We start from the raw sequence: 24,556 nt of genomic DNA, 5'->3' as shown, positions 1-24,556 counted from the left end.
GTAGACACACGCACAGACTACGTATATATGTGTGTATATATATATATATATATGGTTACTTATTGTTTGGCATTACAGTGGAATACATAAAAACAAGTCCACGAGAAAGAGAGTAATATATCCCAGAACTGGGACACCAATTTTTTAAATAAACACTAATACTTCTCATTGTTGGAATTGTACTTTATCTGGGACAAATCAAGAATTCCGTTTTCAGCTTAGCATTTCAGAATTATCATTTTGACAGAGTCCCATCCTTTGAGTTTCCTGATGAAGCCACATAAGCCCTCTGGTTGAAATGCCAAGATTTTTTTTCTTGCATGTTTTGATTTGTAACAACAATATGTCATTTATGGAATATCTGTAATGTACTAAATGCACTAATGTTTCTACTTAACTGTTTGTATTATCAGTGGCATACACTAAGTTTTAGGAAATATATTATTACTCCACGTGGAGACTCACCTGTTTGAAACTAAATTGTTTTGTTATATTTTGAAATCTGTATGAAATGATTAAGTATCACCACTCCTTTTTTTCTTCGTTAACCCATGCAGGTCCTCCAGGTCCTAAAGGTGACCGGGGGGCAATTGGTTTTCCTGGAAGCCGAGGATTGCCAGGATCACCGGGGAAGATGGGGAGGCCAGGTATTATAATAATGTGTATTTTTCCTTCTAGAATATATGAAATTAAATGGTGGTCATCATAGTATGCATAGTAACAGTCACATGAAGTTTATTTTGTGATCAGAAACATTTTTAAACCAATTTTTGTCCACCTGAGAAAAGTCTCTATGCCACAAAGGAAAATAGTTTAAAAAAAATAACAGAGGATTTATAAACTCCACACACCCTAAATCACCATGAAGAATGGAATCTATCTCAGAACAAAGACTTTGGAAAGCCTGACAAAAACCTAGCACCTGGGTTTTTACATGTTTGGGGTTTTTTATTTTGTTTTGTTCTGGTTTGGTTTGTTTTGTTGCCTTTGATAAAGGAAATGTACTCATAAAACACAAACAAACAAAAAACCAGATCCAGGAGCAGGCAAAAAAAATGTGCAAAATATAAATATCCCTTAACAAAAACCGACCAAACCCTGTTAAATTACAGTTAGCAGAATACAGGTAGACCTGAAATCCCATCCCATGTAAGGCAAACTGTCAGCTGTTAACAATTTGTCTTTACCAAAATGTCACATAATTGGAGTCATACTGTATATAATCTTTTCAGAATGGTTTATTCCATTTAGCCATAGGCATTTAAAGTTCTCCCTCCTTCTGTGGCGTGGTAATGTGTTTATTTTTAATGCCCAGTATATTCTAATGTGTGGATGGACCACAGGTTGTTTATCCGTCACCTGTTGAAGGAAATCTTGGTTGCTTCCAAGTTTGGCGATCATGACTAAAGCTGCTGTAAGCAACTATGTGCACATTTGTGTAGACCTGAGATTACCTAGAGAGAAGTGTGATTGCAGGATCACTTGGTAAACTTTGTTTAGTTTTATAAGAAATTACCAAATCTTCCAAAGTCGACATGGCGTTTTGCATTCCCACCAGCAGTGAATGAACACTTTTACTGTTCCACATCCTCACTGGCATTTGTTAGCAGTGTTTTGGATTTCAGCAATTCTAATTAAGGATATTGGGGTATTTTTAATAGTATCATTGTTCATGGACTGTGTCTGCGGCAATTAGGATTGGAGAAAAATCAGCTAGCCACAGATCAGCAGGCTACAGTCAGGCTCCACCAGAGACCTGATTAACTGAACTGAATGATATTTATGTACTAACCATCTCTGAAACTGTCTAGCTTTAATGAAGCCTTTTTGTCAATGTGGGAAGAAGTTTTTGTTGTTAATGAGAAATTCTGCTGAACTTTCTATGTAAGCAGTTTGTGTTCAATGGATAACTGTATTTAAAAACCTGAATTTGACAAAAGCTACTTACAGATTCTAAGATAATTTAAAATAATTCTTCAAAGTTAAGAAGCATTTTATCTATATTCTGTTTTAAATTAAAATGGTGTATTAGTCTGGTATCTTTCTCAAACGGGTAGTCATTTATTATCCCCAGCAAAATCATGTTTTTTGGGGAGGATTTTGTTTAGGATTCTACTGGTGCAATATTACTTGTAACTTCCTATTTACACTAATCATAAGAGTCAACTTTATAAAGGAGTATTATTATGACCTATGAATAAGTCAGAGTTACTAATTTGTGTTTCTAGAAAGTCTACACAAAAAGGGAAGAAAACGTCAGAAATGTTAGGAATGTCAAGAAGGCCTTGCTATTTCTCCCACCGCCTGTCCACTATGCACAACCTTTATCTCTGTGTGGTCAGGGAAGAAGTTAGGAATAAGTCACAGAAGAGACATGTAACTAAGCACAACTTAACTTATTTGATAAGAAACAACTTACCTTATTTATTGCCTCCATTTTCTCATACAGTGTGCTTGGAACTGGGGATACAGGGATACAAGACAAACCAGTTCCCCACATTTGAGGAGTTTTCTCCCAGGAAATTTCTCACAGTGACCTCTATATGACATGTCCAATCTTAGGCTATTCATTTTGGGGGCTTAAACATTTGTCAGAGTGGTTTGACCTTGAGCTTCATGGTAGCACATAGTTACTCCATGTGTATTTTCTTTGCCCTCTTGGGAGATACAGGGATGGCATACTGTGTATTAGTACTTTACAGAAATAGCAGAGTGCATATTTGAATCCTAGATTCGAGTCCTATCTCCCCACTCTGTCTCTGTGCCTCAGGTTTTTAATCTACAAAATAGGGCTATAAGCATCCACATTTTAGAATTTCTTTAAAAAGTCAAATGAATTAATAGATACCTTAAAGTACCTCAAACAGTTCCTGCTAAAAGCAAGCTGCACAGCTCTTTCTTGACTTATGATGGGGTAAGTTGAAAAAATCCTAAGTCAAATAAGCATTTAATACACCTAACCATCTGTACATCATAGGTTAGCCTAGCCTACCTTAAACGTACTCAGAACTCTTACATTAGCCTAGAGTTGGGCAAAATCACCTAACACAAAGCCAGCTTTATAATATGGTGTTGAATATCTCATGTAGTTTATTGAACACTGTACTGAAAGTGAAGCACAGAATGGTTCCAAGTGTGCTGGTGGTTTAGCCTCACAACCGCCTGGCTGACTGGGAGCTGTGCTTCACAGCCACGGCCCAAGGTCACGAGGGCATTGTGCTGCATCACCACAGGCCCAAGCAAAGATAAGAATGCAAAGTACGGTTTCTACTGATTGCGTATTGCCTTGGCTCCATCGTAAAGTCAAAAATTCAGATGTAAGGGGCTATCTGTGTACACGTTAGTTATTAGCCACAGCTTATACAAGCTTTATGGTTTTCCCTACTTTGAAACTCCCAGAGTTCAACAAATGCCCACTAGTCAAAGTACTTGCAGAGCATCAATTGATTCATTCACCTAATCAACACAATTGTATAAATATTCACTGTGTGCTGGAGAAAAATATACCATAGCCACTGCCCTCAAGGAGAAGGGGAGAGAAAAATGAAAAAGTAGTTATTTATAATGCAATGTAGTAAGTAAGAAACATTTGTGAAATAGGACAAAAGGTATAGAAATAGAAAGTAGAGAATGATTAATTCTATACAGGAAGACAGCTTGTTACAGAGCAAGCTGTGTCAGTGGTAGCCTGCATGATGCGTATGATTTCTTTAGGTCTGTGGTTCTCAAACTTTAGCAGGCATTAGAATTGCCTGTGTATGGGGGTCTATTAAACAGCTTACTGGGCTCCACCCCCGAGTATCTTGTTCATCAAGTCAGGGGTTGGCACCCTGGAGATTTGTTACCCCACAGATTTCCAGGTCATGGTCATAAGGCTGATCCAGGGATGACATTTTGAGAACCACATCTTCAGATAAAGAAAAGGAGTGAAGAAGGAGAAACTCTATAAACATAAAAGCAAAGATAAAGGTAATGAATCCCTTGGCAAAAGATATCCGTAGGATATCCCTTCCATATTAAAAAGACTCAAGTTTGGTAGAACTGTGAGCAGCAGCCCATGGGGTTATACTGCAGATTAAAGCAAAGGATAGTAGGGAGACCCTCCTCTGTAAGGGTCTAAAGAAGATGGTACAGTTAGAAATAAAATCCCATACTTGTCATACATATTCTAATTAATGACACAGTGTGGACCATCTGTGTGATACCTGTGATACCAAAAACATTAACAGATTTCAAAGCAGAAAGTTTAAGAAAGAGCCCCCCTATTTATTTTCTATTTTCTCTCCTGCTGTCCTTTTCTTCCCTGCCCCTTCCTTCCACATGTACTAAGTACTCCCTCTGTATACAAGGTATAGTGCTGGGCACAGTAAATGAGAGGGAAATAAGGCCCAGTCCTGATACGATACACAAATATGAGAAGAGGAAGGGAATATTTTTATGCTGTCTTGATACACAGCAGACCTATAGAGTATTTATAATCTGACATATTGATGGCAGAAAGCTTTGAGGATTTCATTTTAGTGTTACCCTCCATTATCTTCAACATCCCGGGAGGACTCTGGATATAACCTTGTTAAATGAACTAGATTTTCCAGCATGTAAATAATGTGCTTCTCTACAGTTAGACTCTTGGAGTCCATTCAAAGTCTGACTTTAAGGGTGAGTTATGGTCTTTCTTAGGAGCATCTAAAACTATGGACTATAAATAATTCGTTGATTTATCTGACAAACAATTAGGAACACTTTCTCCGTGTCACTTGTGGAGATATTCATAGTTGTATAAGGGTTTGGAGTTAGAGGAGAGACCAGAGATAAAAAGAGGAGGTTATAGCTATGATCATATAAATGTGCACTGAAGTCAGAGACTTTCATAATATTTCATGAGTAGACAGTGGGAAGAGAAGAGGACTGGGATAAAGCCTGGGGTAGTAGCAGAGGGACAGGCTGAGCCATAAAAGCAAAGCAGTAGATGGAACTGTGGCAGCCAGAGTGAGGAGACTACCTAGAGAGCGTGCTGGGCAAAAGAATCGAAGGCAGAGGGAGTTTCCAAAAGCGGTCATGTCAGATGAAATCTGCAGGAAGCTCTTTGCTCTATTGCTCCAACGATGTGCCTTTATCGCAGGCACTTTGGGGGGGTGGGGGTGGGGTGAAAACCTGAGCGGGGGCTGCTCAGAGGTGTGTAGATGGGCGGAGAGCCAGCTTCTGAGCAGTCTGGCTCTGCAGAGGTGGAGAAAAAGATCAGGTTTTTTTGCGGTGTTTTCTTTATTTGATTTGATTTTTTTCTTTAAGAGAGATTTGATGGCTATTTAAATGTGGATGGCAAAATAAAATAAAGGAGTAGTTGAAAAGACAAAGGAATGAAGGGTGAAGATAGTGTGAGGTTGATGAGAAAGTGGAAGGTGAAGAATCCAGGGACAGGAAGAAGCAGGTCAGTCATAGGAGGGAGGATGGCTGCATCTGGGACAAAATCGTGAAGAGTTTGGGCTGCTTAGGGCCTAGATGGGAAAATTACTAATCTAAGGTCTAGCTCCTAGAAGGGGCATAAAAATACCTGAAATCATCATAATGCTATTGAAAATACCTCCTTTATATGTACTTTAATGTTAGAACGTTGGCATTTTGCATAGTATTTACTTCGTGTTTTTCAATAGCTTTCAGAAATGTAGGTTCTTTTTTTTATTAAAGAGTGTCATATATGACAGGGAATGGTTAACTCCAGGTTTTGACTAAGCTCTTGGGTTCATTTTTAGCCAGAAGAATTATTCTAAAGGAGGGATATACTGCTCTTCTCAGGAGAGGATGATTTTAATGTATCCTAGCGGGAGACCAGATTTCCAAGCGTTATCTATGGAGGAAATCTCTGGATTATGCTAAAATAACATAAAATATGTGAGCTTATTTATTTATAAGAAGGAGATAAGTTTCATCTTAACATCATTAAGAAAAAAAAGTAGTGTAAGATCTAAAGCAAAACAAAATATAAACTTTTATTATTTATCAGAGGATTCTAGAATTTATCAGGGTTGCAGTGGGTCATTCCCTCAGTGCTCGTTTCTATTTTTAAAATATTCAAGACAAATTGTAGAAAGAAAAGACTTCCAAGAATAATATATGACTTCATATTTTCTACTGGTGAAATTAATGATGAAATAATAAAATTAAGATTGTTTATATTATCTTCTGTAAAAAGAATTCGAACTGCTCAGTTTTATATTCCACCCAAATTTTTTTTTAATTTCTTAGACTTTCTCTCTTGAAAAATTAGCAAATTTGGTACTGTATGTTATAAGAAGATGCTATAAGAAAAATGGGAAAGTTTTGGAGTAGTTTTTTGCTAAATTAATGACTTTTGAAATTTAACATTACCAGAAATGGCTAATCACAATGAAAAAATGAATTTAATGATGTACAGTATAATCACATATGCAAAGCAATTAGAGGCAAGCTATTTATAATACTCTGATAAGGAGTGGTTGGCATTTCATAAAACCTTCAAAATAAAAATTTAATTGTAAATAACATGCTTTTTAAGTGCTAAATCTCAATTCTCATGTTTCTCATCACATACTGTCTTGCACTTTTTAAATCTGGTAAATCAGGGATCAAAAAAATATTCTCTATGAGATGAATGAGGAAAATGTTCTCAAAGCATTGAGGAAGAAAAATAAACTACAGAAACAAAAAAACAAAATCCAAAAATAAAGATTAAAACTTTAAAATAAAATTAAAAGTAATTGTGCCATAAAAAGTGGACTGAAATGAAAAAATGCTCTCATTCACTGAGAATAAAATCACAGACTTTGGGAGATATAAAACAAATCTCTTATATGCATCTCTATGGGCAAGGTGAATATTGTGGCTAATTTATGAATATTGTGGCTAATTTTCAAGGCAACTCTGCATGAAAGGTATTTCTTCATTTAACAGAAGAATAAACTTTAGCTCAGAAAGATTTAAAGACTTGTTCTGAGCCAGGTCCCTAGTAAGTAGCAGAGCAAAATAATTCAGGAAAAGAATTTAAAAATTATTATGAGTCCAAAGCCCACGATTTTTAAACAATGTTCTGAGTTCTTGGATGAAAAGACAGAGGCTCTTGATTTTGTTAGGGGAAATCAAGAACAGAAACAAAGGTTTTTACGTAGAGACCGATAGCACTCTGATCAGTACTGCATTTATGCCAAGAAGGTGATTACTTGCCAGGTAAATAATACCTGAGGACCTTTTGGAAGAAGATGAAGAAGTTAAACAGCAGCACTCTCATGATATGTAATTATCACTATTAAAATCTCCTGTTGGTACTAAAGGACGGTGGAACTGTGGGTGAAATAGCAACCCGTTAACAAAGGCCAAGGTCCTAGCGGTGTTTCTATCTCTGACCCTCATATTAAAGAACATTTGTACACAGCTCTGTGTAAATGGATGGAGTTTCTCAAAACCAAGCGTAACTAGCCTGCAGGGTTAGATCTTCCCGACACCTTCCTAGCTCCCCCCAGGGTAGATCTTACAACTCCCAGAAAGTCATTCCTGGCCCAGTCTTTGGGACGCTCCTCTCTAAAGAAACAGAACACAGGACAGACAAATTGTAATGGGTGCACAAGGTGGAAGACACCAGGCTTCCTGGGGGATGGAGGAAGGCACAGTCAAAGGATGAGGAGAGGAGGAGTGCGCACAAAAACTGCTTGCTCCTCACTGTGGCCTGCCGGAGGCAAATGCAGCACTTAATGTCCTTGTAAATACCCTGAGAGAACGGAAGCAAGCACCTGCCCAGAGCAGTGCCCCCTGGTAAGAGGGCTTCTCTGATGAGAGCTGCTAAGCTGCACAGTGGCTGCCTTCATCAGCATCGTATTTCTCTTTGAATGTCTGAGGGTTGTTACAAGTTAATACTCTAGACTATATACCCTGGGATGCTCTATCTCCATTTAAAGCAAGCATTCCGATTGTGCTCATTTTAAAAATAATTGTTTGCTTTTTTTTCTTCCCAAGGAAATTTTGGACAAAAAGGCCAGAAGGGGGAAAAAGGGAGTGGAAGCACACAAAGTAAGTTCATAGTTTCTTGTTTTTTTGGTTTTTTTAAATGTAACTTTGTAATGAACAGACTTGTGGTGATAGTGGTCTGGGCTTGATCCACCACAGAAGTTATGTGGAAATCAACCACTATTTTCAATAAATAGAGTGCTAACTGGAGTAAAACAAATATATTAAGTTATACCACTCTGAATTTCATTTCCCATTTAAATTTTGTATTTGTGATGAGCACAGTTTTCTAAAAATTCCACATAGAAAATCGTTCAATTTTCAAGCCAGTTTCTATTTGGTGAAGGAAAATTGAGCCTATGAATGAAAACAACTACAGCCTCCTTACCTACCAGCCAAGCTAACTGCAATGTTAGGTATAGAAATTTGGGCACTCTAGGAACCCCGACAGACTAATTCTTTAAGAGCTCAGTAATTTGTACTTTGTTTTGTTTCTCTAAAAACTTGAGAAGTGGTATTCTCTGATCTTCAAAACTACAACAGAATGGATTTCATAACAGGGAAAGAATGCTGGCCTCATGTTGCAGTGTAGAGAATCTGTAAATTGGACCTTAAAAGCTAAATGTCAGATGAGATGTCTTCAGTATGCCATGTCACAAGTCAATTGTTGTGGGTCTAGGCTGAATCTGCACAAATATAATGAAAGGATTTTGAAAAGGAATGAGGGATCCTCACTTGACTTCTCAGAATCAAAGGGTTCCGCCCCAGGACTCCCAATGGGAACAACATGTGGTGCTTGTGTGTGTGTCTGTGGGAATAGCTCATGCACATGCACACAGGGATCATGAACTCTAACCATCAGAGGGCTGTTTTAGACAGATTATGGCAAATCCTTTTACATATCAAAAATATAGCAGTTTTCCATTATAATTACTGTTTTAAAAAATACAGTATCATTTTCTCTGCCTTAGTACAGATAATTATAACCTAATACTGTGTATGGTACCACATTCAGGTAACTTTGGGTCACCATTGTGAATGCCAGTCATGAAAGTATGTTTTGACCTCTGATGCTCCCCACCATTGCTTATTGATCTGCAGTTGCCCCTAAATTGAGCGACAAGTATTGGACTCATTGCTTTAGCGTTATTCAATGATTCTTAGTATTGCTATTGGTATATTAAGATACAGAAACATGAGTATGTCTTTTCTCCTTTGTGTCCATTTATTCATTAATGTGTTAACTTTTGTCTGCTGTATACTTTTTATTCCAGTTACTTCCCTTGTCTCACCATTTATTTTCAGTTGAGCTCCTAGTGTGATTCTATTTCCTATCTTTATTTATGTGTATCTTTATCTCCACCTTTATCTTTGTTCCTCTTTATCTCCTTTCTTTCTTTTCCTGAGACTTTCTCTGAGCTACTTAACCTTGACTCTAGTTAAGTCTGGCAAATAAGGAACTTCTTTATTTTGTTGTCTGTAAATTAAACACCCACACTGTCCTCTGTTTCCTGAGGTTATCAAGTGCTTTGATTTTTTTTTTCACATAAGTTCAGAAATATTTTCATTTACAGATATTTCATGGCTGTTTTGAAGTTTATGTGCATACTTACTTTGAGGAAGCAGTCAGAGAGATTTTTCTGTGTCTATGTGTCTATAGCCTCCAGATTCTCTTCCATACACCTCCCTGCTGGCGGAGAGTATATAACTCGGTTTCAAAAAGTGGGAATCATTTACACAAACATATCTACAGTATGTTCTGCTTTTGCCTTACTTAAGCTAATAAGCCAGTCACCTCCCTGTGTCAGTACATATGGCTTAACTCTTTCCTTTCAATGGTTACACATTGTTCCGTTATACAGCTATACCGTAATTACCATGATCTATCATTCAATCCCCTAGTCATGAACACGGGATGATTTTTGTTTGCTTTGGTTTGGCTTTAATAAACAATGTTACATTCAGCATTCCCATACATGATCTTGTGGGAACATTGTTTAATAGACTATTTGCTAGAAGCTGAACCAATAGTTCAAAGGTGCATTTAGCAATTGGATGGATTCTTGCAATTGACCCCAAAATATGTTGTGCCAATTCATTCTTTGTGAAAGTGCCTGATTCCTTGCATCTTCTATTAATTCTGATATATGAAAATTTATATTGCATTATTTTAGTATACATTTTTTAATATTTTTCAGGCATGATTTATATAATAAAAGTAATCATTGATTTCCTCTTTTATATATGTGTCAGGAGCAGTACAACTCCCTGATCGTGTTTGGGCAGGACCCTTTTAAGATCAGGTGGGTTGGGCAGGACACCCTCTGCTACCATCTCATTAAAAGGCCCTTCACCTCTGGACAAGGCATCAGCACAACTGATTCCAAGATCCCAGTGTGGCTCCTCCAAATGACCTTGGTTCTCGTGTGTGCCGGCTTCCGCATGGCTTCCTCTGATGGCCGTTGGCAATGTTTGGGCCTCTGCTCCCATGCTCATACCCCTCCCCATTCTCGTACTGCACTATCCCCTGGGATCCTCAACTGGGAGGCCAAACATTGTCCTGTGAGCCGGGCCAGGAGCCCTCTGCCACCCGCTCATCTGCTCTCTTGCTAAACCTGATGGAACCCATTGGGTTCTAGGGGAAATCTCATGGATACTGATTGGATGTGGGTTCTTTACATGCAAAAACACTATCTCAACCAGCAGTAGGGATGACATGAAAGGAAGTCCATTCATTCATTCATGCATTCATTCAGCATACGTTCATCATATACCTCCTGGAGTTGGATGTAACAGGAAATAAGACCAATTGTCTTTGAAAGCCACAGACATGTAAAAAGACAATTAAACAAGACAGCAGAACTGTATCGGGGGAAGAACAAGGCTCTTTAGGTGTTTGGAGGAGATCAAGATTTTAAAATTCCTTAGAATTTTTAAAAAAATGATTTTGATTCACTTAGTTTACCTTGCCTTCTTATTCTCCAAATCACAGCATTTTTTTTTCTAGTTTTGTGGTGAGCTAAGTGGCACTTAGACAGTTCAATAATACACTTGAGCCCAAAAAGAAAACTGGTTTATTTAAATTACCCAGCCATTTCAAGCAAGAATATTTTGATCATAAAAAAAAAATGCTGGTAAGTTTTTTATGCTAAAAAGCTTTTTGCATTTTATGCTTATAATATCCAGTATAGATCCAGGAGAAAAATCTTATAGTAGATATTTTGTGTAGCTGAAAAAAGTGATGCAAATGAGAAAGGAAAAAAGGTAAGAAAAGGCAGAGAAAAAAAAAAGGAATAGAAAAAATGTGGGATACATGTTACTTGTGCATGTCTCTATTAATTACCAGATCACATTTCCACAGTTCTCCTTTCATTCAAGGCTTAATAGTTCCAGACTTCACCGCATTCCGTTTCTGGTAGAATCCTCAGCCGTGTGCCTTATCCCTCCTCTTCTCCTTCTCCTGCCCTGTGAAGTGGACATCTTCACACCTACCTCACAGGGTTGTTGTGAGGGTCACATAAGATGCTGTGCATATGCAGATGCTCTGTAAAATCATAAAGTGCTTTAAACATGTAAGGAATGTTCACAGTGGTCTCTCTGAACTGGAACACTTGCTTCTCACTCTCAGGCAGACATTCTAAGTCTGTAATCAGACCAGGAGTGAAAGCAAAATGAAAATGCAAGAAGCCAAATAAATGTCCTGGACAAAAAGAGATGCTAGAGCATCCGAGATTTTTTACATTAGATAGAGCAATGCAAGTGTGACCAGATCACAAATCCACGAGTTTGTCTGAGCTAAGCAGAAGACTGTCAGTTATAAATGAAAGGAGTGACAAAACAGAGTGCATGCCAGGGGCCAGAAGCCATCAAGAGAGGGCAGAACAAGATGTCAGGCTGATAAAACAAGAGTCCAGGCTCTGAAGGACAAAGCAGGAGCCCAGGATGCTGCTGATGAGAAGCTCCGTGAAGGGCTGAAACAAATGAGTTACCAGTGTTGCTGTGGGTCTGCACCTGCATGACACCCAAGTCTCCGTAACCAGTCAGCCACCAGATGTCCTCGACATTGGCAAATGGGACGTTTAGCCAGTTAATGCAGACATCTGGAGATTAGCTGGATCTCTTTATCTGCAGTTTCAGGTATCTGCAGTCACATGGATGTGACTTCCTAGCCCACTCTGCACAGGCAGGGGTAGGTAGAACCTGGGGACCCTCTTCCTAGCGGGCCACAGACTGGCCCTGATCAGAGATTCAGGGAGACAATTCCAGGAGATTCAGTTTACAAGTTATCTGACACCCGGACCACATGACACGAAAGAAAGCCCATTCATTCATTCATGCATTCATTCAGCATGCTAATTATTGTGTGTGGCATACTAATCTGAACTTTCCATATCAGAGCATACGGGCTTTCCTTCTCTCATCAGACAAAAATAGACGGTGAATGCCCAGTTCAAATATATAAATTATACCAACATCGATAACGTGTAACAAAGAGAAAACACATCAGCACCAAGCCCTAACCCTTGTCATGGAGGTTTGTCTGCTGGTACTTGGAAGGGAGAGTGTTTCAGTGAAGCAAAAGAATTCCTACCCTATAGGTAAACACTCGGTGTGTCCTGAACATACTAGTTACTCATCATTTGTTAATATTTTTTACCGTGCTTCACTCTTGCCCTGTGAGACTACATAATCAGGGCAAAAATTTTAAGTGCTTCATTTCAAAACTCATTCAGCAATACGAAACATCAATTTATCTTTCATTTGATTTCTGCTGAGGACACAACACAGTCTTAAATGAATCCTAGTCTTTCTCAGAGCATTCCACTGACCAGAGTAAAGCCCCTCATCACTGAGGATGTAGGACAGTGGCACTTAGAGAACATCAGCTGTGCACTGGCGGCTTTTGATGGCATTGTCTCAGCTGATCCTCAGAAGAGCCTTTGTGGTAGGTACCATCATTATTCCCATTTTATACTTTGGAAACGAGATGTATTGCTAATAAGTGGAAGAGCAGAAACCCACAGCCAGGTGTGTCAGTCTCCAGAGTCCCTGTTAGTGTCTCTGACTCCACGCAACACCCCCACTCGTTGTTAGTTTTGTATATGCAGATGTCACACATCTGTAGTACGAGGGGCGTGGGGAAGAAGAAAGAGAGAGATGTGAAATGAGCAGTTATTTTTTTTAGAATAGCCTAATATCTTGAAGTCCCTAAGGAGATAAAAATTCTTACGGTATGACTTCCATTAGGTCACATTCCAAAAGCATTCTCAGCTAATCTGTGTGTACATTTCCACCTTCGTGTGTGTGGCTCCAGCTGTCTCCTCCAGTCTCTCCCTGAGGTATATTTCTGAAAAAGACTGTCCCCCTGGAATGCTCATGAGCTTGCATTATCCATAAGAGTTACTGATTGGCACCAGGGAAAGGAGGTACCTGTTAATATTCTATTTTTAGTTCAGTAACTGTCTCGATTTTAATGTTTTCCAATGTAATTTGGCTGCTTGGATGTCTCCCTCTTCTATTGCACCTCCTTTAACCCCTCGCTGTCCTTTCTCAGTACCATCAGCCATGATTTAGCAAACTCCAGAGAGTACTCAATGGCTTCAGGTACCTTAGATCCAGGCTGCTCATTCTTGACACTTATGTGGTGTTTAAAGCTCTATATGATTCCACAGCTTGTTGCTAAAAACACAGAATGCTCCATTAACGCAAGAGACACAACCTCAATAGTGTGTATGACTAAGTTGTCTGCTAAATTGAAATAGAGATTGGAAGCAGTCTTTAAGCACTTGTCCTGTGTAGTCTCTTCCCAGCCAACTCTCACAGCCTGACTCTCACTAGAGTCCATTAGAAGGAAAGAAAAAAAAATCAAAACATCTCCATCCAGGTCTTTCACACCAGTAAAATTTAAAATTCATCCAATAAAGCACCAGACAGCAGATGGAGACCCTATTCACCACTTTCTATTCCTTCACAACCTCAAGAGGCCTGGATGGCTTTCCTGCCCCTCTTGAGAAAACTGGGTCTGCTTCCTACTCTGCAGTAAATATAGTCTTGTAGTGACACAAGACCATTTATTTCATTCCGTTAGAGCACCTTCCAAGCATAGGTTTTCAACCTATTAACTTGAGCCCCTCAACCTGGCTTCTCTGGAAATGCACTGCTCTACAATGTGAATCTCAAGACCTAATTCCTTAGAACGCAGTTACTCGCTTGCACACACAAGTGCCCAAGAAATATTTCCCATTGTCTTAACCTACAGACTTTTGATCCTTTTCTGCAGTGTTACCCTTCTTCCCATTTACTGTTTCCCCTGAATTCTTACATCCTGCTTGATCCACTGCAAAGGGAAACACCCAAGTCCCAAAGACCTTTCAGAGGCTCATTACAGGGAACTATTTAAAGGTATCCTATTGTGAACTCTTTAGCAAAATGAATTTCTGTGTAATTCTGAATGTTCATTTCCTGGAAATACTGAAAGACAGGTAAATTCTTTCAACTGAATATAAATATTCAGTGTTTGTGCACAATTTTTTGTTTAATTCTACGTGATGTATAGTGTAATTCATTTGTCACCTACAAAATGATTATCTCTTCTATTCCAAAACATCTTCCACCTGAAATACTCTCTTTTAGTTGTTTCCTACAATATCACTGGCACTTAGAAACACTGCTTATATATAAAAAGACGTATAATCAAAGTGATTACCAAATGAATTATTACTGTATTGAGACATCTAGCAGGCCCTTAATAAATGTTTTTGTAGTGTTTTAAATAAGAATCTAAGCCATTAAAGTAGATATTTCAGTGACAAAGTGATTATTTTGGTTCAAGAGAGGTTTTCAAATGTGTTCATATGACAACATAGGGCTGACTGCTCGTTCTTTATAAATTAAACAAAAAAATTATATTTTCAAGTTTATACCCATTGAGGTAATCTATTTCTCATTTCATTTGCAAATAATAAAAACACAAAACAAATTAAGAGAAGAAAAAGGTAAGGATATTAGTCTGCTAGGGTTGCCAAGACAGAATGCCGCAGACAAGGTGGCTTCAACCACAGAAACTGGTTTTCTCACAGTTTGGGAGGCTGGAAGCCCACGATCAAGGTGCTGTCCGGGTCCCACCCATACCACCTGCTTCAATGGTAATTATCTCTGTAAAAGCCTTATCTCCAAATATAGTCCATTGGGATTAGGACTTCAGCATATGCATATTGGGGCATATGATTCAGCCCCTAACATGAAGGGATCAAGAAATGATCTCGGTGCTGGTGTTCAGTTTCTTGTGGTACATGGCTGGGATCTTCAGAATCCTCATTCTCCATTGTATTTCCTTTTCTTCCAGTCTCTTCTTAAAGAGGGTCTATATTATACCATGAATATATCTGAGCTATCCTGGTGTTTTTGGCGGTAAGAGTACGAGTTCAGTTTTGTTTCTTGCAAATATTTGGTTTTCACATTTCAGTAATGTTCTTTGACATTATGGTATTTCATGAAATAATAAAAACTGCTAGGGTTATGCAGTTTAAATAGGCAGTAACTAATGGTGATGAGATGAATAACAGAACAGAATGACTTGGGAAGCTACTTCTGATGTTCTTTGTCAAATAATCACCATCTATGTATGTGTATTTTGTAAAAATGTAAGATCATTTTTAAGTAGAAAGTAACAGAAACCTGCTTAATCAAGAAGCAGAATCTTTTGGTTCACATAATTAAGAATTCCAAGAGATGGTTTTGCTTCAGGCATAGCAGGATCTGGGAGTTCAAACTGAGTCATACGGGCTCAGTCTCTGCCTCTCTCTTTCTCTTTGTATGTTTCATTCATTGTCAGATAGGCTCTTGCGATGCTGCATTATCCTTCCCATGTAGCCATGTCTGATAAGGAATGTCACCTTCTTTTCTTCAAAAGGAAATGCCACCTTCATCAACTCTTGTTGTCTCTGCTTGGATCCTGAGTTTTCCCTTGACTAACTACGGCAGGCTCAGAGTGGGGCACACTAATTGCCCATTAAAATGAGGTAAATACCAAGAGATGGGGTAGGCAGGATCTCCCCTTCAGAATCTCACAATGAAGGGCACAGGGCCCTGAAAGAGTGGATCAACCTGGCTGTGCTGTTCAATAAAACTGAGTATTATTCTTGTTAATTATTAGGCAGCAATGTATTAGGTGATTATTCTATACTGTGAAAAGTGTAGAACTCTCTGAGTAACCATACTGCGTCCTAATATTGTTCTAGCAGTTGTTTTCAGACTGTGATGAGCATCAGGATCGTCTCTCAGGGTTTTATCGAATACTTACTGCTAGACTTGACATGCAGAGGTTCTTACTTCAGGAGCGCAGGTTGAGGACTGATACAGGTGATTCCCAGAAGCTCTCCTTGGGATTCCGAGACACTAGTAGTTGAGAAATTCTGCCATCACCTACCCTCAATCATAGGCCAGAAATCTGAATTCTTAAGAAATGATGTTAGTAACCATAATACCTATGGGTGCCAGGCACTCTACAAAGCACTTTGTATACCTCCTCCGTTTAATTCTTACAATCTATCCCTCTCGTTTTTCCCATGAGGGTTTAGAGCGGTCAGCTAACGTGTGGAATCTCACAGCTTCTAGAAAGGTGGTGGGTCTGCAATTTGAATATTGGTTTATCCAATGCTAAATTCAGTTGCTTAGGCGCAGCATAATATGCACATTGACCTGATGTTCCCTCTCAGAGCTCTTCAAAGTGCTTTGGTGAACTAAAATAACCGTGATGAAGGTCCTGTGAAGTCCTTACAAAAGATGTCAAAACATGAGGAAATTAAAAATAGTCCAGATAGCAGGTCCAGAGCAGAGTCGTGGTCCCCTGACTTCTAGTCTGGAGAAACCTCATGTTTCATGATATAGGTTGTCTTTTTCTGATGAATAAGCTTTTGGACCTTTTGTGAAATACAGCATTTAGTACCTCATCCTATGGGTTGAGATATACTATATTTTAGGGGGTATTTTTTCTGTTTTTCTTTGTTATTAACTGAACAGAATGTGCCACCCCATGTTTTTTTGTCTAGTTTCCAAGAGCATCCATTTTGATTACACTGAAATAGTAAAGGTCCAAACTAAGCAAATGGAGGCAATGCTTCCTTGAGGAGGGAAACAGTTTCTTCGTTGGATATTTGAGGCATCTGTCCTTCAGTGCCTCAGAGCACAAGTTACGGCCTTTCCTGTCGAGTGCAGAGGTACCAAAGGCCACACATACTATTGTCTTCTACCAATCCCAGTAAATCAGTCTGGTAGCAGCCTGCAGGGTTCTGTACAGTTATTGGCATAAACAAAATACAGCACATAATGCCAAGCAGAATATATATTATCTTTCAGTTTACCTCCCAAACTAATTCATGGTACAAACACTGTTATTTTGGAAAATTATTTTCTTTTCATAAAATGTCAGGGAATCTGTACTAGTTGTCAGCCCTGCCAGTTACTGGACAGATTAAAACTTGAATGGGCCACATTTGGGACATCTTTCCACAAGATCTGTAGCTCAAATCCCCTACAGTCTGTGATTTCACAGGTTCCTAGAATAACTTTCAGAACAAAATGTAATTAATAATCCTATCACCACTATTTATGTACTGCTTCACAGTTTAAAATGCATTTTTTCATATACTGTCACATTTGGAAACCTCAATCCTAAAAAGTAGGTGTTACTATATTTCTTTTCTAAGTGGGCAAGTGAAAGCTCCAAGAGGCTAGATCACTTCCCAGTGTCTCCTCAGCTTATAAAGAAGAACATAAGGACCTTTGAGGGCTCTGGCTGAGGCCTGCCTTATCAGAAATCTGAAAAAATTGTTATTTACACTATTTTCTGATAGGAGTTTTCTAAATTAGCGCTGTTCAATATCTTAATGGATAACTTGATTATTTTTATGCCCTAGGGTTTTAAGTGGAGAGCAAAATATTTTAAATCCTAAAAGTAGATAAAGTTCTGCTTTATAATTCTTTAAAAATTCCCTAAGTAACTTGAGAAACTAAGACTCAGAAAAACAATAGTAAATAATAACAAGATTGCTCTAAAATGAGTAAATATCCCCAAAATGAACACTGTCCCCTGAAGAAAACTATGCTATTTGAAATGCAGATATTTTTTTTTTTTTTGGAGAGGGCATCTCTCATATTTATTGATCAAATAGTTGTTAACAACAATAAAATTCTGTATACAGGGGTCAATGCTCAATGCACAATCATTAATCCATCTCAAGCCTAATTCTCGTCAGTCTCCAATCTTCTGAAGCATAACGAACAAGTTCTTACATGGTGAACGAATTCTTACATAGTGAATAAGTTCTTACATGGTGAACAGTACAAGGGCATTCATCACAGAAACTTTCAGTTTTGATCACGCATTATGAACTATAAACAATCAGGTCAAATATGAATATTCGTTTGATTTTTATACTTGATTTATATGTGGATCCCACATTTCTCCCTTTATTATTATTATTATTATTATTTTTATTTTTAATAAAATGCCGAAGTGGTAGGTAGATGCAAGATAAAGGTAGAAAACATAGTTTAGTGTTGTAAGAGAGCAATTGTAGATGATCAGGTGTGTGCCTGTAGACTGTGTGCTAATCTGAGCTAGACAAGGGCAATAAAACACCCACGGATGCAGAAGCTTTCTCTCAAAACGGGGTGGGTGAGGTTCTAAGCTTCACCACTGTTGTTTCCTGATTTCTCACCTGATGGCCCCCCTGTGACTGTGCCTGTCTTAGGTTGTTCCTCCCTTGAGGAATCTTACCCGTCTCTGGCTAACCAGTCATCTTCCGGGGCCATACAGGGAAATGTAAAGTTGGTAAGTGAGAGAGAAGCCATATTGTTTGCAAAGGTTAGCTTTTTACTTCTTTGCAGATTTATGCCCTGTGGCTTCTATGCCCAGCACTTGTCTCAAGGTATCTTTACCACCTGGAGGAATTATGATGCTCGGTAAATTCGATATGAGGCACGAATTCTATTTAAGGGTTGTAATTAGGAAGGAAGAAGAAAAGCTATAGAGGTAGCATATGGAAGAAAACATGGGAGGATTTATTTCTTTGACGTATCTTCTTGTAGAGTACCTAAAGCATGTATACGTTTTAAACTACTAACTTGCGCACACATATTAACATAATAGGAATATGGTGACATAAACAAAGCAAAACTATAATTGCCAGCCATCTCCAGTGAAGCCAAGAAAACCAGTTAGGCACCCTGGGCATTTGTGAAAATTTCTCTATGATATGATGGATATTGTCCAACTGGACTTGAACAGTCTGAGAGAAATCAGACAAATTAAAGCAACCCATTTCTGGGATCTGTTCACATCCCATATGTTCTTTTAACCATAGATAGTCTATAGTCGTAAGATTTTGGAGTGCTACAACTTGCACCCCTCCCAACTCCTGGTTGAGTTCCAACAGTACAGATTCGGTCAAATTCGTTGTCTCACTGTATGCACATGCCAGCCTAGACATCTCCCTCCTCATTCCAATGGCAAGTCCAGGAAATGGTGGGATGGACGCAGCCACAACCGCAGCATCGCCCAGATCCCTGTGGAGGCTTTTTGATGATCATCCCCCGGCACGAGTCCTCCAGAGAGTGCTGATGCTGGAAGCTCCTCCTCATATCGTATCTTAGTTCATTTTCTGGGTATCCAAGCTAGGCCTTGATCTTCTGTTAGTCCATTTTTGGATTCTGTAATTCCGCTGCTGTTTTGTTCCTTCAGTTTTTCCTTTATTCTTATACTCCTCAGATGAGTGAAATCATTTGGTATTTCTCTTTCTCCGCTTGGCTTATTTCACTGAGCATAATACTCTCCAGCTCCATCCATGTTGCTGCAAATGGTTGGATTTTTCCACTTCTTATGGCTGAGTAGTATTCCATTGTGTATATGTACCACATCTTCTTTATCCATTCATCTACCGACGGATATTTAGGTTGCTTCCAATTCTTGGCTATTGTAAATAGTGCTGCGATAAACATAGGGGTGCATCTGTCTTTCTCAAACTTGATTGCTGCGTTCTTAGGGTAAATTCCTATGAGTGGAATTCCTGGGTCAAATGGTAGGTCTGTTTTGAGCATTTTGAGGAACCTCCATACTGCTTTCCACAATGGTTGAACTAATTTACATTCCCACCAGCAGTGTAGAAAGGTTCCCCTTTCTCCACAGCCTCGCCAACATTTGTTGTTGTTTGTCTTTCGGATGGCAGCCATCCTTACTGGTGTGAGGTGGTACCTCATTGTAGTTTTAATTTGCATTTCTCTGATAATTTGCAATGTGGAGCATCTTTTCATGTGTCTGTTGGCCATCTATATTTCTTTTTTAGAGAACTATCTGTTCAGTTCCTCTGCCCATTTTTTAATTGGATTATTTGTTTTTTGTTTGTTGAGGCGTGTGAGCTCTTTATATATTCTGGACGTCAAGCCTTTATCGGATCTGTCATTTTCAAATATATTCTCCCATACTGTAGGGTTCCTTTTTGTTCTATTGATGGTGTCTGTTGCTGTACAGAAGCTTTTCAGCTCAATGTAGTCCCACTTGCTCATTTTTGCTGTTGTTTTCCTTGCCCGGGGAGATGTGTTCAAGAAGAGGTCACTCATGTTTATGTCTAAGAGGTTTTTGCCTATGTTTTTTTCCAAGAGTTTAATGGTTTCGTGACTTACATTCAGGTCTTTGATCCATTTTGAGTTTACCTTTGTATATGGGGTTAGACAATGGTCCAGTTTCATTCTCCTACATGTAGCTGTCCAGTTTTGCCAGCACCATCTGTTGAAGAGACTGTCATTTCGCCATTGTATGTCCATGGCTCCTTTATCAAATATTAATTGACCATTTATGTTTGGGTTAATGTCTGGAGTCTCTAATCTGTTCCACTGGTCTATGGCTCTGTTCTTGTGCCAGTACCAAATTGTCTTGATTACTATGGCTTTGTAGTAGAGCTTGAAGTTGGGGAGTGAGATCCCCCCTACTTTATTCTTCTTTCTCAGGATTGCTTTGGCTATTCAGGGTCTTTGGTGTTTCCATATGAATTTTTGAATTATTTGTTCCAGTTCATTGAAGAATGTTGCTGGTAATTTGATAGGGATTGCATCAAATGTGTATATTGCTTTGGGCAGGATGGCCATTTTGACGATATTAATTCTTCCTAGCCATGAGCATGGGATGAGTTTCCATTTGTTAGTGTCCCCTTTAATTTCTCTTAAGAGTGACTTGTAGTTTTCAGGGTATAGGTCTTTCACTTCTTTGGTTAGGTTTATTCCTAGGTATTTTATTCTTTTTGATGCAATTGTGAATGGAATTGTTTTCCTGATTTCTCTTTCTTTTGGTTCATTGTTAGTGTATAGGAAAGCTACAGATTTCTGTGTGTTAATTTTGTATCCTGCAACTTTGCTGTATTCCAATATCAGTTCTAGTAGTTTTGGAGTGGAGTCTTTAGGGTTTTTTATACACAGTATCATATCATCTGCAAATAGTGACAGTTCAACTTCTTCTTTACCAATCTGGATTCCTTGTATTTCTTTGTTTTGTCTGATTGCCATGACTAGGACCTCCAGTACTATGTTAAATAACAGTGGGGAGAGTGGGCATCCCTGTCTGGTTCCCGATCTCAGAGGAAATGCTTTCAGTTTCTCGCTGTTCAGTATAATGTTGGCTGTGGGTTTATCATAAATGGCCTTTATTATGTTGAGTTACTTGCTCTCTATTCCCATTTTGCTGAGAGTTTTTATCATGAATGGATGTTGAACTTTGTCAAATGCTTTTTCAGCATCTATGGAGATGATCATGTGGTTTTTGTCTTTCTTTTTATTGATGTGGTGGATGATGTTGATGGATTTTCGAATGTTGTACCATCCTTGCATTCCTGGGATGAATCCCACTTGGTCATGGTGTATGATCCTTTTGATATGCTGTTGAATTCTGTTTGCTAATATTTTATTGAGTATTTTGCATCTACATTCATCAGAGATATTGGTCTGTAATTTTATTTTTTGGTGGGGTCTTTGCCTGGTTTTGGTATTAGGGTGATGTTGGCTTCATAGAATGAGTTTGGGAGTATTCCCTCCTCTTCTATTTTTTGGAAAACTTTAAGGAGAATGGGTATTATGTCTTGTCTGTGTGTCTGATAAAATTCCGAGGTAAATCCGTCTGGCCTCGGGGTTTTGTTCTTGGGTAGTTTTTTGATTACCATTTCAATTTCTTTGCTTGTAATTGGTTTGTTTAACTTTTGTGTTTCTTCCTTGGTCAGTCTTGGGAGGTTGTATTTTTCTAAGAAGTTGTCCATTTCTTCTAGGTTTTCCAGCTTGTTGGCATATAGGTTTTCATAGTAGTCTTTAATATTTCTTTATATTTCTGTGGAGTATATCATGATTTTTCCATTCTCATTTCTGATTCTGTTGATTTGTGTTGATTCTCTTTTTCTCTTAATAAGTTTGGCTAGAGGCTTATCTATTTTGTTTATTTTCTTAAAGAACCAGCTCTTGGTTACATTGATTTTTGCTATTGTTTTATTCTTCTCAATTTTGTTTATTTCTTCTCTGATCTTTATTATGTCTCTCATTCTGCTGACTTTAGGCCTCATTTGTTCTTCTTTTTCCAGTTTTGATAATTGTGATGTTAGATTATTCATTTGGGATTGTTCTTCCTTCTTCATGTGTGCCTGGATTGCTATATACTTTCCTTTTAAGACTCCTTTCACTGCATCCCACAGAAGTTGGTGCTTTGTGTTGTTGTTGTCATTTGTTTCTATATATTTCTTGATCTCTATTTTGATTTGTTCATTGATCCACTGATTATTTAGAAGCATGTTGTTAAGCCTCCATGTGTTTGTGAGCCTTTTTGTTTTCTTTGTAGAATTTATTTCTAGTTTTATACCTTTGTGGTCTGAAAAGTTGGTTGGTAGAATTTCAATATTTTGGAATTTACTGAGGCTTTTGTGGGCTAGTATGTGGTCTATTCTGGAGAATGTTCCATGTGCACTTGAGAAGAATGTATATCTTGTTGCTTTTGGATGTAGAGTTCTATAGATGTCTATTAGGTCCATCTGTTCTAGTGTGTTGTTCAGTGCCTGTGTGTCCTTACTTATTTTCTGCCTGGTGGATCTATCCTTTGGGGTGGGTGGTGTGTTGAAGTCTCCTAAAATGAATGCATTGCAGCCTATTTCCCTCTTTAGTTCTGTTAGTATTTGTTTCACATATGCTGGTGCTCCTGTGTTGGGTGCATATATATTTAGAATGGTTATATCCTCTTGTTGGACTGAGCCCTTTATCATTATGTAGTGTCCTTCTTTATCTCTTGTTACTTTCTTTGTTTTGAAGTCTATTTTGTCTGATATTAGTACTGCAACCCCTGCTTTCTTCTCACTGTTGTTTGCCTGAAACATGTTTTTCCATCCCTTGACTTTTAGTCTGTGCATGTCTTTGGGCTTGAGGTGAGTTTCCTGTATGCAGCATATAGATGGGTCTTGCTTTTTAATCCATTCTATTACTCTGTGTCTTTTGATTGGTGCATTAAGTCCATTTACATTTAGGGTGACTATTGATAGATATGTACTTATTGCCATTGCAGGCTTTAGATTCGTGGTTACCAAAGGTTCAAGGTTAGCTTCTTTAGTATCTTACTGCCTAACTTAGCTCGCTTATTGAGATGTTATATACACGAAATGCAGATATTTTTACTTGATTGGCAGTTTGAAAATCCGGTGGTAGAAGCATTTTAGCCCCTAATACTCCCGAGAGAGCTCCCAGCGCGCCCAGACACCAGTTCTCCCCGCCGGCTTCCTCCTCAGCCTCCCCTGCCAGCCGCATGCATTCCCACCCCCTCACCAGAATCCTCTCCCTGCAGGTTGGCCTTGTTACTCCCGTCTTAGAATTTCCAATATATTGTCTCCTCTGACCTCTGGAGTAAGATTCAAAATCTGTTACATTATTTTTCTGGCAAAATTCAGTTTCTCCAAACATCTGATAACTGAGCTGTGTTTTTCATAACTGAATACTCATTAAGCTAATCACCTTAAATAAAATACCAGTTCTCTTTCCAGAGGAATTTTGCCATATTGTGAGGATTTCTGGGCCAAACTGCAACCAAGACTTTTTAAAGATGTTCTTTGTCACATTTGAAATTCAAATATAACAAGGACCATTGTAGTAAGTTTAACTCTTAAGTCCTAATTCCCATAAGTGATTTTTTTTAAATGACCATGAGGTAAACTGTATAATAATTTAAATGAAATAACTACACTCTTCAAAAAATATTAACCTCAGTTGACTTCCACTCAAGTAGCAGTGATGGACAGATGCAAAGAAGCGCCAGAGTTCCCCTTCTTCCTGACTTGTGTTTTCAGGTTAGCATTTTGTCTAACAGAGGTTAGTCGATTTACAGTATCTTTTTTCTAACTTTAAAGAAATACTCGCACTGAAGCACTTTAAAATTTATTTAGACTCCCGCATGGCTCCATCAACATCACTGAATGTGTTGTCTTTATAAAAAGTCAATTTGAAATATAAACAAAAGATGGGAGAACATTTATAATAAATAGCTAATAAGTACACACTGCCTGGGTTTTAT

General features: G+C 38.4%; 1 protein-coding gene across 5 annotated transcripts in view; it reads left to right on the top strand.

Moving 5' to 3' along the window:
* Positions 1-24,556, top strand: part of MSR1 (macrophage scavenger receptor 1) — a 73,259-nt gene that overhangs the window by 32,816 nt on the left and 15,887 nt on the right. For 2 of the 5 annotated variants that reach the window (XM_073219086.1, XM_073219085.1), the window contains exons 7-8: positions 558-647; positions 7,984-8,037. In XM_073219086.1, the coding sequence (XP_073075187.1) occupies positions 558-647; positions 7,984-8,037 (144 nt within the window). Of the gene's footprint in view, positions 1-557; positions 648-7,983; positions 8,038-10,227; positions 11,551-24,556 lie in introns of those variants that run through there. The other 3 variants (XM_073219088.1, XM_073219089.1, XM_073219087.1) reach the window with 3 other exon arrangements.

Source organism: Manis javanica, chromosome 12 (assembly GCF_040802235.1).
Source record: "Manis javanica isolate MJ-LG chromosome 12, MJ_LKY, whole genome shotgun sequence".
NCBI classification, from domain to species: Eukaryota; Metazoa; Chordata; class Mammalia; order Pholidota; family Manidae; genus Manis; species Manis javanica.
This window is presented reverse-complemented; position numbering and strand designations above follow the sequence as displayed.